At 39.3% G+C, this 17176-nt stretch overlaps 1 protein-coding gene across 1 annotated transcript; it reads left to right on the forward strand.

Moving 5' to 3' along the window:
- The first annotated feature begins 9146 nt into the window (after positions 1-9146).
- Positions 9147-12600, forward strand: LOC145150922 (protein NRT1/ PTR FAMILY 2.7-like). Its single transcript, XM_079075305.1, has 3 exons — positions 9147-9253; positions 9352-10111; positions 11592-12600. The coding sequence occupies exons 1-3, from the start codon at positions 9163-9165 to the stop codon at positions 12406-12408; spliced, it is 1668 nt and encodes a 555-aa protein (XP_078931431.1). The 5' UTR covers positions 9147-9162; the 3' UTR covers positions 12409-12600.
- The last annotated feature ends 4576 nt before the right edge of the window (positions 12601-17176 follow it).

Genomic DNA, 17176 nt, shown 5'->3' on the forward strand with positions numbered 1-17176 from the left:
CAACTCATTCTCCTTCTTCTAGTCTTCAAGAGCTTCTAAAATTACTCACAAATGACTCACAAACTCAAGGAGAACACTAGGGTTTCGGGGGTTAGGTTCTGGACAGTGGAGGCTACAAATGGGGCTGAGGGGAGGGGAATGAGATCCTTAAATAGGGCACAAGGACCCGATTTTAGGGTTTCCCAACCCAGACCAGACTCGCCGAGTCAGTCCCCCGAATCGCCGAGTTGGCCACTTAATCCGCGACACGGAACTCGCTCCAACTCGTCGAGTTTTTCCTTGGACTCGACGAGTTGACTCATTGAATTAGGGTTTTTCCTTTCCTTTCTTGACCTTCTGAATTTGGGGTGTTACAACTCTCCCCCACTTAAACTAGAGTTCGTCCTCGAAGTCCGCCACGTCTATTACTCTACAACCTCTCACAACATACATATATAATACATACATACCTTGCCTGCTCGTCCAATCCTCGGAGGGCCGCTTCCGTTGGCCTTCCGCCCAATCTTCCGCATAAGCAATTCCTTGGAGGTAAAAACCTCGTGAGCTCTCTGATCACCAGCAATCCTGAGAACATGGATCTTATCCAGCCGACAATCCCTCCAGTACTCCCCGAGTACTTCCACTTGACATCCAAGGGGCTCACCCCTTTACTCTGTGCCGCTACGGCCTTCCCAAGGCAACGGTACACAATCAACTCCTTTTCCTATCTCTGTGAAGGACATACTCTTCGCTGTATCTGTATTTCCAGCCACTCCCAGCGCTGGTCACTTCACTGATACCCGCCGAATGCTTCCTCCTACTATATCTCAGTGCTGAACGCCCATTGTAGCGAATGGATCAGATAATCCTTCAAGTAAAAGATTCATCCCTGCAACGGTTAGACTCATACGAGAGCTGTGCAACAGGATCAAACCCTTCTCTCTGAGATTATTCAACCCAGCTGTGAGTGGCGTAGCACCTCTCGGTCAACTAGCTGCTCCATACAAGAATTCCCTTATGCTACCCCTGTCCGAAGATCCTGTTATCTCTTATCCGCTTTCCGGATGAACCGGGACCACTCTGGTCCCAACTAAACTACCATCCTCTTGGTTACCGGACTCCCACCGGTTACTAAACCTAAACTCAATCTCTCAGTCGCTCCCAGCGACTTCCAAAGAAACTTCCGCTACTAAAACTGTTTTATCTATCTTCCATAGGAAACGGGACCTCCCAGGTCCTAACTTATCTGTCCTCTATCTGGAATACCGGATTACACCCGGTTACTAAACCACGGATCACTCTCTCAGTCGCTCCCAGCGACCTCCGCATAAAACTTCAGCTACCGAAACTACTTAATCCACATTGTCACTCATGGCTCTATAAATCCTAAAATCCCCGATCCTGTATCTTGACCCTAAGGTCTCTACCAGGTCCCACCTACGCTGCTATAATCACACAGGCCTCGCCCACGGGTCTCACCCAAACTATATCTTAGAGCGGTCTCTCCCTCAAGTTTTACTTGTCTTGCTACTATCGCAAGGGCCTCGCCCACGGATCCCACCCAAACCATACTACTGAGCGACCCTGCCCCCGGTCTCACCTATCTAGGGCTACGCGGGTCCTAAACCATCCTGAATCCTCAACGAACTATCCTTTCTCGATCTCTATCAGGCTGACTAGGAGATACGGGCCTCGCCCACACTCCGCTAACTAGGGGATACGGGCCCTCGCCCACACTCCTCTAACTAGCTACTAACAAATGTTGCGGCTATCCCGCAGTCTTACCACCCTCCCCATGCTGACTCTACACTGATTACTAATCCGAAAGCATCTCATGTCGGATATTCACTCAGTCTGCATCTTGACTCACTCGAGTCCTGCTGGCGATCCTCCAACCTGGTTTTCCAAACCAGCTATCAACTAACGCGAATACTACGGTCATCCTGTAGCCTCACTACACTTCCCGTACTGTCTACCTACCGGTGAATGCTACGGCTATACCCGCAGACTTACAACACTTTAACACTCTCTGGCTGCTAGTGAATGCTACGGCTACACCCGCAGACTTACAACACTCTAATGCTGTATGGCTGCTAGTGAATGCTACAGCTACACCCGCAGAATTACACCACTCTAACACCCTCGGGCTACTAGTGAATGCTACGGCTACACCCGCAGACTTACAACACCCTATCACTATCTGGCTGCTAGTGAATGCTACGACTACACCCGCAGACTTACAACACTCCAACACTCTCTGGGTCGAACGCGCGCTTGACCTAACACTCTACTGAACTCATGTCCTGACTGGAATCCTCAACTTGATTCCCTAAGGCCTGCTATCACGTAACCCCGCTGCGTCAGTATCGTACCCATGCCCGTGATCAAAGCGTCACAATATCCCATGAAATCATCTACAGCCTCTGGCAGGGTGAGAGTTGGGGTCTCGCACCACCGCTGTCTGAGAGTCTCGAAGGCTACCTACTGCTCGGGCCCCCAACGAAAGGCCATCAACTTCTTGGTCAGTCGGGTCCAAGGAACTGCAATCTTGGATATGTCCCGAATAAATCTCCGATAATAACCTGCTAACCCAGGAAACTCCGAATCTCAGATGGATACCTCGAAATCTCCTACTGCATCACGGCCTCTACCTTGGCCGGATCAACTAGTATACCCTTATGGTTGACAAGGTGCCCAATAAATTGAACCTCGCGCAACCAGAACTCACATATGGAGAACTTTGCAAAAAGTCTCTCCCTCCTCAAAGTCTCTAGCACCTCCCTCAGATGCTCCTCGTGCTGCTCCTCAGTCTTGGAATAAACAAAGATGACACTGCACTCTCCCAATCCCGTAACTTGGGGAAATGATTTATCGCTATCCGCTAATAATTCTCGGTACGCAATTGGCATATGACATCTCCTAAAAATATAATTCAACACAACAGAGGATAACCCAGAGTTACACTCACTCAACCCTTAGAACGAAAGGCTCCCTTGTGCAGTTCCCCGCAAGTGCTGCACCGAATCTGGCCCTGCTGGCCTCTCACAAGCTAATCCTAACTCTTGGGTCTCCTACCGAGACCCTTCCGTAAAAGCAACTGATCTGATTCCCTCTTACCAATGTGCTCCAAGTATATACCTCGTTCTCTTGCTCTAGAAGTCATATCATTCAGGGTCTCGCACCCCGAGATACTCACGCCTAAGGTGTACATGCAACCCTAGAAACCTTGGATGTATGTTTGACTAAGATACATGTAAAATTGATTTTCCAAGGTTCATAATACTATCTAGCATACATGGGGTACTTTAAACATAAAAGTAAGCTAGAAAAACATACCTTGTAGTAGTTTGGATTCCTTGAAAACCTTGAGAGCCTAGCACCCCAAGTGTGATGCCTCAAATGTCTCACACAACACCAAATGCACTTGGAATAAACTTGAGAGAAATGTCACACTACTTGAAATCGGCTAGCCCTCTTCTTTCTTGCTTAAGTGCCGATTTTGGTGAACATAAGGATCCTTATATAGTGTGTTACAATTAGGGTTACACCATATAAACCCTAATTGTCATGACCTTTCATTTCCATGACCCATGGATTCTATAACCACCATGGAGCATCCATGGAGTATCCTATGGGTCTTAGCCCAACTTGATAATCCATGGAGCATTTAGCCCACTATACAAGTATGGATGATTTACACAATCCACCCATATATTTAATTAGTCTTCTTTTGATCACTTAATTAATTCCAAATTAATTCTTAATCAATACTAATTAAATAATACTATTAATATATTAGAACTTATAATATATTAATAAACCATAAGTGTTATTTCTCTCATTTTAGTCTATCCAAATGCATGATGCCATGCAACCCAAATGGACCATGCTAAACCGGGTCAAGTACATACCAGAATAGTTATGGACTTAGACACCTTATCCAACACTATCTCAGTGCAGAATGCACTCGGCCACTCATCACAAATCTCTATAATGCCCTCCTTGATCATACTGAGGACCACAGGAGTCTGGTCACTGATACTATGCTTAATCTCAGATGGAATGAACTCCCTCATCTGACCATCAAGCTGCCCGGCTCCAGAGTCCGCGCCTGATCCCTCGCTGGCACCAGAACTGCCATCTGGTCTACCACGTAGCATCACTATACTCGGTAATATACCATCACTAACATCACAATACTCATCAAAACTTGAGGGATCTCACACACTACAAGTTCCCTGGTCTTATCTCAGCCTTCCTTGATTCGAGTACGGATCCTCTGCTTTCAGTAGTACGGGCCCATACGACCTTCCACATCTATCCGTACTTTCCTCAAGAACTGCCTTGACTCCAACAAGACCCTTCTACTGCTACTGCTCTCTGCTACTCTCATCCTAGGCATGCCCTAGGGTAATCACCATCCCGCTCTCCGCCATCAGTTGCATCCGAAGTCCATGCTTTCTTCCCCTAGCTAGCTCGCGAATACTATTACACATCACTCAGACTAGATAATTCTTCGAATGAGAGATCCTACCCTACAACGGTTGGACTCAAACAATAGCTGCGAAATAGGGCTAGACCTAACCTTCTGAAATTATTTAGTCCTTGCAATATGTAACTTAACATATTCGTTTACTAGTTAGTAAAAAATAACTAGAACTCCTAAAAGCACAAAGCAAGCAGCATTCGAGCATTGAGTGCATAAAATCAAGCATATACTAATCAGGCTATCATACTGACTAATCTGTACTAGCATACAGCTCATAGAGCTGAGATACATATAACAGGCATATAAGGCATCCTTCCTAGATCCTTAGTCCTAACTAGCATGCAATTCTTATAAAGCTGATACACATATAATAGGCACATAAGGCATCCTTCCTAGATCCTTAGTCCTAAAATAGCATGCAATCCTCATAAGGTGATAAACATAACATAACATAAACTAGCATGCAATCCTCATAAGCTGATAAACATAACATAACATACTTGAGCTCGGCTGATTGCATGCACCACACCCTTTTCTCTTTTTCAAAATACTTTTTGCTTTTTCTAAAATTGTTTTCTTTTCTCAAAATCCTTTTTGTAAGCACGATTTTTCTTTTGAAAACTTTATACCACTTCCTTAGTTTGAGTTTAGACACACCCGAAAGTGTGCCCGAATCCATCAGACCAAGGCTCCTGATACCAACTTGAAACATACCAAAAACACTGTCCAAAAATTTCGTTTTAAATCACTAATAAAACCATAATTATCTTTCAACATATAAAATCATAAATCGTATATCTCAAAACATAATAACATCTGTCAAATATATCAGAGTATAAACAACCTAGGCTGAACAAATGGTGTGTGCACTACAATCTTCCCGAGCTCCTCTTTTGAAAACTTAAGCACCTGAAACCAAAACTGAAAACCGTAAGCACAAAGCTTAGTGAGCTCCCCCAACTACCACATACCATACACATAACATATAACAATCACATAGCTCTGGGACTATTCCTAACTGCATCGGGACGAATCCCGGCATCGGCTTACCCGACATCGGACTCCTGCCCGACATCGGGCTCACCCCGGCATCCGACCGCATCGGGCATCGGGCTCACCCCGACATCGGGCTTGCCCCAGCATCGGGCTTACCCCGGCACAAACACAGAATAATATATATCATAAACACATAACATAATCACATGATCTGCATCGGGCTTGCCCGACATCGGACCGAAGCCCGAAACATATAATCATAACATATAAACTAGCATACATCGGGTTTGCCCCAAAACATATAATGTATGACATAATAACTAACATACATCGGGCTTTCCCCGACATTGGGCTTACCCCGGAACACTTAACACATAACATATAACATAATCGCATATACTGCATCGGGCTTGCCCGACATCGGACCGGACTCCAGAACATATAACACATAACCTAACATAACATAACATGCATGAATCACAAAGACATCAGGCATACATAACTGCTTCCCGGGACCGCCCCGGCATCGGACCGAAGTCCGGAACATATAAACTGCATCGGGCTAACCCCCGACATTGGATCGAAATCCGGAACTACTATCATCTAAACGGGCCGACATTGTGGCCGTAGGCCCGTTCCTAAAGGAGGAAACTCACCTTGTACTGCTGAAGCTCTTGCTGATACCCTTCTGACTGCTATCTGGCAACTCCCCGAATCGCTGCTCCTCTAGCTCCCCGAGCTACCAATACCAATATAACACTTAGTCCCAGAATGCCCTCCAGGAGTCAAACTAAGTCAACTCTGGCCAATGAAAAAGTCATGCTCAAGGTCAAAGTCCTGGTTAAAGTCAACCTTCCAGGTTGACCCTACTCGCCGAGTTCATAAACTCAGAAACCCTACAACTCGCGACTCGACTCGCCGAGTCACCCCATGACTCGTCGAGTCCTTTCAACCTTCGAGTCCTAGTCCTGTCCGACCCACTGAGTCACCACCTCGACTTACTGATTCGACTCACATCCAGAAGAGATTAGGGTTTGTGACCCGAATCACCGAGTCCATGAATCGACTCGCCGAGTCCTCTTTGTGTCATCTCCATTTAGTCGATTACAATCATTCCAACACTTCCAACTCATAGATCTGGACTCCTAAGGCTAGCATCACACGTAAAGTTGCTAACTTTATGTTCATGCAAGGTGCTACAAAGCTAGAACACTTAATCCAAGCCAAGATGAAGGTCTAAGCCATAAAATGGAGCCCTAACAGGATAATGCTGGCAACCCTGAGCTTCTCAAGCTCAAGAGTGCCCAGATCTCTGCTTGGGACGTCCTTGTCCCAAAGGTCAAGCTCCATGGACCATAACTCTCATAAAAGGGACATAAGGAGATCTAAGAAACCATAGGTCAAGGTAGGAACTTGATTACTAGAAAATTATGAGGATGAGGAGCTACTTCTGGATCTACAACTTCTCCTTAAGTCCTCCAACTCATTCTCCTTCTTCTAGTCTTCAAGAGCTTCTAAAATTACTCACAAATGGCTCACAAACTCAAGGAGAACACTAGGGTTTCGGGGGTTAGGTTCTGGACAGTGGAGGCTACAAATGGGGCTGAGGGGAGGGGAATGAGTTCCTTAAATAGGGCACAAGGACCCGATTTTAGGGTTTCCCAACCCAGACCAGACTCGCCGAGTCAGTCCCCCGACTCGCCGAGTCGGCCACTTAATCCGCGACATGGAACTCGCTCCGACTCGTCGAGTTCTTCCTTGGACTCGACGAGTTGACTCATTGACTTAGGGTTTTTCCTTTCCTTTCTTGACCTTCTGAATTTGGGGTGTTACACCAACTCTATTGTAGTTTGGAATGTTTGGTTTTTTAATCCGTTGTAATTGTTATTTTTTCAACATTCTAGTAACTTGCTAGAATATTTAATATATGAAGATGTAACTGTTCTCATTAAAATATATTAATAAGTAATGCTGTGGGAGCTTTTCCAACACCAATTTGATCAAGGTTAACCTCCATCCGAAAGAAAGTTTTTTCTCTCTCCAATGGCTTAACCTACATTTAAATTTCTTAACAACCGATTCTAAATTCTTAGCTAATTTCATTTTGGCACCAATTGGAACGCTAAGGTAAATGAATGGAAATGAGGCATGCCTATATTTAAGAAAATTGGCCATACAAAGTATATCACCATTTTCGACAACAACTCCATATATCTTGCTTTTGTGTAGGTTTACTTTTAGCCCGGATGCCACATGAAACATCGAAGCAATCTTTTGAGGTTCAAAATACTAACCATGCCTTCTCCTATAAAGGTTACCTCATTGGTATACAATAGGTATGATTTGTGAAAGTGTCGGACCATTCAAAGGAAGGTAATACCTTTGAAGATGTGAACATCATAAGCCGTTTTCATACGAACACACTTAAAGCTTCCATTATAATGATGAATAGAAAAAGGAAACCGGATCACCTTGAGTCACTTCTTTCTTGATATTGAACTCCTATGCTATGCTGGTGAGTGAGCTATTCACAAGTATTGATGCTCTCGCGAAGGTTAAACATCCCATAATCTAGTCTCACCATTTATCACCAAAGTTCATTTGTTTCGTAATATATTTGGTCATGAAACTTTTTGAGACCTAATGTCATTTAATTTCAAATTTGTATCCATTGTCATCCCTTACCATATGTTACCGATCCTTAGCAACTTTTGAAAAAAAAATTGGCTCAAATTTTATTTTTTGTCATGAATTTTGTCCTTTTTTTAATAAATTCGCCCTAACTTCTTTTTTTATAAAAATTGTTTATGATAAAACATTTCAATAATAAAATTTTCACTAAAAATTTCAAAGATTTGAATTTATAAGAAAAATCAACAATGACATTAGCATCACAAAAAACATGAGTTTACTTTATATTTGTTTTAATATATGGGTTGCACAACTATCCACTACGATTTCCCCGATCGGCAAGGATACGAGGGAGGGGGCTCACCTATGGTGAAATGCTAGCACGTCACAACATTATCTTTCTTATGATCACCCCTAATTAAAGCCTCCAAGATTAGAACTTAGGAACTCTCATATGGGGAATCATTGTCTTTACCAAGTGATCATGGCTAAATGTACATATAATATAAATTACTTCATAAATTTTTTATTTTATTGACACCTACATGAAAATGTATACACATGTTTTGGATTTAGCCGATAATTGGTCCAAAATCCAAATAATACAAATTGGTAAAAAATATAAAACAAAAAATATTAAAAAGAACAAAAAATTTGTAAATATATTGAGACCAAATACGTAATAAAAATAAAATTCTTGCAATTTTATATAATTTTTTTGGCCAAGTATCGTGAAACTATACAAGGCCATATCATATAATGGATACAAATACAGCAGCATTTAATGATTTTGGGTCTCAAAGAAAATATAGTGATCAAATAAATACATAGCAAATAGTTGTTTAGAAAATTTCAACATGAACCTAATTCATTATTATAAAATTAATTCAAGACATTGTAGTCCAAGTTTGGATAACAAAACACCCCCTTAATAATAATACATTAATACTTAGCTGTCGATGATAGGTTTTCTAACTAAAACAAAATAACATACGCATGACTTTATGACCCTACCTTTATGGGGTCCATAGTCCCATTTGCTATATTAACCCCAAAATAACATACGCATGTTTATTTCCTCAAACACAAATTTTGCAGCAATGGATGCAGAACCAAAACCATCTAAAGGTGGCTGGATCACCTTCCCTTTTCTTATAGGTATATGTTCTTCTTCTTTTGTTTAACTTCTAGTTTTAAATCCAAGTCTCTTTAATTAAAATCATAACACAAAACCATTTTTTGCCATCTAAATATAGCAACCATGGCTGGTTTGACTCTAGCAGCGGGAGGATGGGCAAATAATATTATCGTGTACCTAATCAATGAATTTAACATCAAAAGCATCGATGCTGCTCAAATTGCAAACATAGTCAATGGTTGCACCACCCTATTCCCAATCTTAGGAGCCATACTCGCGGACTCATTTTTTGGCTCATTCTCAATAATTTCGGTTTCATCTCTTATATCTTTGGCGGGCATACTGCTACTAACCCTAACTGCAACACTCGACTCGTTAAAGCCCGCACCATGTGAAAACGGGTCGAACCTTTGCATGGACCCATCAAAAAGTCAACTCGCGATACTGTACATGAGCCTAGCTCTTTCGAGCATTGGGCTCGCAGGTACACGATTCACGTTAGCAACAATGGGAGCAGATCAATTCGATAACCCTAAAGATCAAGGGGTTTTCTTCAATTGGCACTTTTTTACTATGTATGCCGGGACACTTGTTAGTGTTGTGGGGATTATTTATGTTGAAGACAATGTGAGTTGGGGATTGGGATACGGTTTATGTGTTGCGGCTAATTTGATTGGTTTAGTGATTTTTGTGGTGGGAAGACGTAATTATCGGCTACTGAAGCCACAAACCAGTCCGTTTACTGGATTGGCTTGTGTTGTGGTTGCAGCTTTCCGTAAAAGGAAAGTTTTGTTGTCACTTAAGAGTGAGGATTATTGTCAAGAGCAACGAGATGGAGGAACAAAATCGGTTAGAACAACCCCAACAAATAGCTTCAAGTAAGTTTCTACAAGTTTATTTATTTATTTAATAATGAAATATGAAAATGTATATAGATGAAGACAAATTAAGATTCATGATTCTCCTAACAATAATTTTTGTTTTTGAAAAAACATGATCATAACTAACATACAAAAGTCCAAAGTTATATTGGTAATATTTATTTATTACACGGAAGTTCGTTGTTTGATGATATTTGGTAAATTGTTACGTTATACCAATAAAAAGATGACAAAAATTACTCTATCATATATTGTTTCGTAAAGCTTTAAATAAACCCAATTGAGCATTTAAATTGTATATTATAGCCTTTTAAATATTCAAATACTATAATTTATTTGATACACATACTTTTAAAAGTTTTTTTTTTGTCATCTAATAATTTGGTGTGATGAACATTTCCGAATGAAGCCAACTTAACTTTGTAACTTTTAGTGGGTAATAATAAAGAAATAGCAAGTTGAACCCACCAACCAATTTCCCAAATATGGTAATCAAGAAAGACCAACAAAGTAGTAAGCCTACCTACCAATGATTAATTATCGGAAAGCTTATTCATTTTGTTTCAATTAAATTATATTGTTCTAATTTCAATCAATTAATCTAATATAAATCTTCCATAAACTTTTTTACGCTTTAAAAAAGTATTATTCTCTTGGTCTTTTGGATCAAAATTTATTTTTCACAGTTGTTGATTTTGTTATTAAGCAATCTAATATAACTAACATGGTCATAAAAGAAATAAATGTTTAACTAATAATCTTGTTGATCTTTATACTAATCATAAAAATATAATGCCAATTTTATCTAGTTTTACACGCAACATCAACACAATATGTTTTGGTATTTAACGGGACATTAAAAATAAGAATCCTCCTCTCATTAATATCACAGAAATTGAAAGACAACTTAATAAAAATAATATAATATCCAAAGTTCTTACAAAATAAATTACATAATACTTAAATGTCTTTCAAGTATCTTGTAGATAATGTTTAAAAGGACATATCAATGGTACATGAATCAGTGTCACCTTTATATTTTCCGGTTTTAGGCATCATGATAAGTGAGAGATACTTGGCATTAAAGCAAAGCATGTATGAATGATTAGTGCATATGTAACTCAAGATGCACATCACAATTATTGCATAATGCAGGAGTGCGAGGGTGGACCAAATTTCCAAAACCAAACAATCAAATGCAATCAGAAGTCAGAACTTAAAACGAAACCCATGCATGTCTTTCGATTCTATATTTTTTCAATGTTCTTCTTCAATTTTTTAAACTTAAATTTATATCCGGTCTTATCTTGTTCAATAACGAAATCATATGAGAAAAAGTCTTTCATATATTAAAAATGTAACTTACAAATTCGCGGAGTAGATGGACATTTTGTAATAACATTGAAAATGTGGTAATTATTGATATACTAAGTACTAATCTTCGAAATATGCTAATTAATGATTAAAAATGAAACAGGTTCCTAAACCATGCAGCTCTAATAACCCAAGGGGACACCATCAACAAACCATGGAACCTATGTACACTACAACAAGTCGAAGATCTGAAAACCCTAATCAGAATCTCCCCACTCTGGTCAACTGGTATTCTCTTATGCACCCCTATAGCCATCCAAATGAGCGTGATAGTCCTCCAAGCTCTAGCCATGGATCGTCACTTGGGTCCCACTTTCCAAATTTCAGCAGGAACCATGATGGTCTTCGTTATGCTTTCAACTTCCATCTCTCTCGCCCTCATCGACCGTTTCCTTCTTCCCACATACCAAAAACTTACAAACACCTCCCTCACACCCCTACAACGCATAGGGGTGGGCCATGCTCTGACTGTGTCAAGCATGGCCATTTCTGCACTGGTTGAGTCAAAACGGCTTGCTATGGCTCGATCACATGACATACACGGGAATTCGGTCGTGCCAATGTCCGTGTTTTGGATGGTTCCACAGCTTGTGGTTGTTGGTGTTGGTGAAGCATTTCATTTCCCGGGTAATGTGTCGTTGTATTACCAAGAGTTTCCTAAGTCGATGAAGAGCACAGCTGCTGCAATGGTGGCCATGTTTATTGGAATAGCGTTTTATTTGGGGACTGCGGTGGTTGGGTTTATGAGGAAGACAACGGGGTGGTTACCTGATGGGATTAATGATGGGAGGATGGATAATGTGTATTGGGTGCTGACTATTCTTGGGTTGATCAACTTTGGATATTACATTGTATGTTCATGGTTGTACGAATACCAAAATGTCGAAAAGATGGGAATCTCAAGTTCAAGTCCTTGCTAAGTAATCATATATATACATAATGTTATAATAATTAGACATAATAGAAGCGGAAGATAAATTGTGAAGTAAGGAGTTTGATGGTTATATTTGAAATCTCATTACTTGGGATCAATTGCGGATATAAGTTGTATAAACCTTTTACTCATAAGTGCATTATACTTAATTATATGAGAAATAGACTTATTAATGTAATTAATTTTTCAGTTTTTTCACATCTGAATAACTATTTTTCTTTTCTTTACACACGTAGGTAACAAATTTTTTGGAAGTGTTCACATATGACCATTATGACCGGCTGTAGCAGGTTACATCCGGTCATAATGGTCATATGTGAACACTCCCAAAAAGTTTGTTACCTAGATGTGTACAAAAAAAAATAGTTACCCAGATGCGAACATACCGAAAAGGTAAGAGTAAATTACACGAATGGTCCTTGTGGTTTGGGTAATCTGTGCGTTTGGTCCCTAATTTATTTTTTAACTCGGATAATCTCTACTGTTTATTTTTGTTGTGCGTTTGGTCATTGTCTTACCTCAAAAGACTATTGTGTCATTTTTAATTTATTTTTTAATTAATTTTCTTATTTATGTATTTTATATATTAAAAAAAATTAATAGATCTTATATATCTGTATCTCCTCACTCTAAACCTGAAACCACATTTGAGAAATTTAAGTTGAGTCCCACCAATTACCATCACATCTTTCATCCTCTTCAACTTCTATTTCTTTTCTATCTTTAGCATTATTGCAGAAATCAACATTAATCGTGGATTAATCGTTTGACATTCTCCAACCGACTAGGATTAGTGTGTTTGACGGAAATTATGGATTAATCGGTTTTGGCGAGATTAATCGGTCAACAAAAGTAAAAAAAAGTCAAAAAAAGTTTTTAAAAAATTCAAAAAATTAATTTTTTTCACTCCAAAATTTTCAAATTTCCAAATTTCAAAATTTCAAATATTATACCAAAATGTTCATATTTTCGTATTTTCAAACTTTCAAATTACAAATTCTCTTATTTTCTGATTTTGAAATACTTATTTTTCTTAAAATATTAATCTTTGATTAATTTTAATATTTTATTCATAATCTATGGTCCCCGGTTAATCTCCGCCTAGTCCGATTAATCCCTTAACACCAGTCGACCGTCGAACTACCGTCGAACGATTTTTACAATCTTGATCTTTAGTGACGTCGACGTCTTCACCATCCTTTTTTTCGGTCTTTCAACTACAGCGAATCAACACCACAACCCTTCTATTGGGTTGTGATGGTGGAAAATTCAATGAAGAGACAGTGGGTTGTAGTGTTGGTTCGCCAGAGTTGAAGAACCGAAAAAAAAAGGATGGTGAAGACGTCGATGTCACTAAAGATGGAAAGGAAATGGAAGTTGAGGAGAATGAAAGATGGCACGGTAACTGCGGTACCCAACTTAAATTTATCAAATACGGTTTCGGGTTTAGGGTGAGGAGATACAGATATGTGTGGTCTATTAATTTTTTTAAATATATAAAAAATAATCACATAAATAAGAAAATTAATTAAAAAATAAATTAAAAAGAGCACAATAGTTTTTTGAGGCAAGACAGTGACCAAACGCACAACAAAAATAAATAGTAGGGATCATCCGAGTTTAAAAATAAGTTAGGGACCAAACGCACAAATTACCCAAACCACAGGGGCCATTCGTGTAACTTACTCTTACCTTTTCGATTTGTTCACATCTAGATAACTAACTTTTTTGTACACATCTAGGTAACGAACTTGTTGTAAATATTCACATATGACAATTATGACCGGATGTAACCTGCTACAGCCGATTATAATGGTCATATGTGAACACTTCCAAAAAGTTCCTTACCTAAATGTGTATAAAAAAAGATAGTTACTCAAATGTGAACAAACCGAAATTTAATTACCTTAATAAGTCTATTAGGTTATAACCTGTGGAAACCACGGTAGCTTGTTTAAAATTATTATATAAATAAATTGATAAAAATATAATAAATGCCAAAAAAATTTAACGTATTATTGATAGTAAATAATTCTGATTTCTGAATAAATTTGTTACGTAAAACAAACATAATATTTTACTATAAATTTCGAAAATGTTTTTATGAATAAGATTTTGTATTTTCAAAATTTTAATTGAAGTTGATTTGTTACCAAAAAAAGAGAAAATGGTAAAAATCATAGAAAATTGCCACGTGTCAAAAGGGAATGCTAAAAAATGGACATGTGACATTTTTAGGTTTCATTTATTAGAATAAGTAGAAGTAGATTTCCCTTATTATGTAACATCCGGATTTCCAGGTATCATAAATTGAGTGTTTATTTTTGAGTCAAGGAGAGGGACTCGACGAGTTGACGCCTAGACTCATCGAATAGGATCGCGTCTGCTGACTAGGATTAATGAGTGAACTCGACGAGTCGGAGGGTCGAATCGACGAGTCCGCGTTGTGGACTGAAACCCTAAATCTTTGGGTCTGTGCCCTATTTAAGGGTCCTTATGGCCTTCATTTGCGGCCACCCTTTCAGAGAAAAGAACCCTAGCATATTTGAGTGTGTGTAGTGAGAGAGAGAGAGCCATCTTGAACCATTTGTTGTGATTTTGCTAAGGAGGAGAAGTGATCCAGCAAGAAGGACCAAAGGAGGTTGTTGTTCTGAGACTTTCAAGCAAGGAGGCTTCACTTTAAGGTAGCAATTCGGCCCTTTTCTTCCTTATTGTGTAGGTTTCTTGAATCAAGGGTTTCTTTACCCTTTCTTGAGTTGGAATAAGAGCATGAGAGGTCCCAATGTGAAATAGACCTTAGATCTGGACCTTGAGAGGTCCAGAGAGCCCTAAGCATCCAGCTTTATGCAGTCCCTTTTTGGGTTTTGGATCATGGTTGTCATATTAGGGCTAATTCATCAAATAGAGCCATATGAGTGTTGCATGAGCATAAAGTTTGGACCTTTACGTAACTTTTGAGTGTTAGAAGGCCAGATCTATAGGTTAGAGAAACAGATCTGACCTCAGAAGGTCGTTTGAGCATTCTCATGGAAGAAACTCGTCGAGTCCATGAGCGGACTCGACGAGTCGGATCGTGTTGCACCACGATTCGTGATCAGTGGTAACCCGTCGAGAAAAAGGTTAACTCGACGAGTCGAGTGAGGCCTTAGGAGGATTCAGAGGACACGCATGGACTCGCCGAGTCACCCGAGTGCACTCGACGAGTCTGGTCAAAGTTGGACCATTGACTATGGTTGACTTTTAGGGTTTGGTCAACATTTGGACATTGGACCATTGGAGGGGTAAAATGGTCTTTTCCCCTTCTGAGAGAATATAGGGAGGGACTAGTCTAGCCTTTGAGAGTCGTATTAATTAGAGATAATTACTTTATGTGATTAGGCGGAGGCTAGATCAGATATTCGAGTTCGAGACTTTCCGAGATTACCCGAGGTGAGTCTTCTCACTATACATTACCTAGAGTGGTAACTATGTGCAGACCGGAGGGTCTTATGTGTTATGTGTATGTTGAGTTTATGTGTATTGTGATATATGTATGCTATGTGTTATATAGACCGGACCAGAGGGTCCTACGATTTAGACCGGACCAGAGGGTCCAACGATTTAGACCGGACCAGAGGGTCCAACGAGCTAGACCGGACTGGAGGGTCCAACGAGCTACGGGACTGGAGGGTCCCGCCGAGACACATTGACCGGAGGGTCATACCGAGTCATAGCCTCGAGTGGCTTAAGTGTTGTATGTGGTATTTTGGGGAACTCACTAAGCATTTATGCTTACCGTGTTATGTGATATGTGTTTCAGGTACCAGCGAGGATTGCGGGAAGACGCCGGCATGATTTGTACACACTGGCAGATGATTATGTTTGAGATTCTGGGATATGTTTTATTATGATGACATTTGATACATGAGATTTCGAGAATATTATATGAGTTTTATTATGTTGAAAAATGAAAAATTGTTTTAAAATTTACGTCGTTACATATTATATTTACCAAGAGACACAGAAGTTGACAGATAAGTGTCCCTCATCTAAAGATCGAGGGTTTAAATCTCGTTGCGGACGAAAGGTGTATATAACAAATATATTTAAAAAAAGTAACAAAAATAAAATAACATTACAACTTTGAACTAAATTTCATAAAATAAAAAATGAAACATATCATGTTCTAAGGTAGATTAGAACATATAATCAAAAAATATATCTAATCAAAAATTAAATATATCAAGACTGATTTGTGACCGTATATACATATAATCAATGGAAAAGAAAAACCCATCAAAATATATATAATCATTGGAAAAGAAAAAACCCATCAAAATATATACAGGGGGTGTTGGTGTTAATATACAATTGTCATTGCGAAATTTATATTCAAGAACGAACTTATGTATGTAAAAAATGAAGCTCAAGATTTGCTATTTTTTACTTATGTCCCAAGCTGCATATTCAGGGCTTCATTCCACATATCTGCATTATGCATTATGTAGGCTGCATTCAAGTCCACATAGACATGAAAAATATTACTAATCATTTATGCAAGGCTGTACTAACAAAATAAAAATGCTTAACTCGATGAATGTTAATAATAACTTGTTATTTATTTGTTTTTTTTGGAAACGGCATCTTATTTATTTGTGGATTTAAAAACATGTTGTGCAACAAAGCCCACTTGTTATTATGTAAACTAAGAGGCAAATGAGTACATTAATTGGTGCCACTACGGCAGAAGTAGAGTGTGCATTGTTGCATATGAG

This window comes from Lactuca virosa, chromosome 1 (assembly GCF_052849685.1).
Source record: "Lactuca virosa cultivar CGN04683 chromosome 1, Lactuca_virosa_CGN04683_v6, whole genome shotgun sequence".
Lineage (NCBI taxonomy): Eukaryota > Viridiplantae > Streptophyta > Magnoliopsida > Asterales > Asteraceae > Lactuca > Lactuca virosa.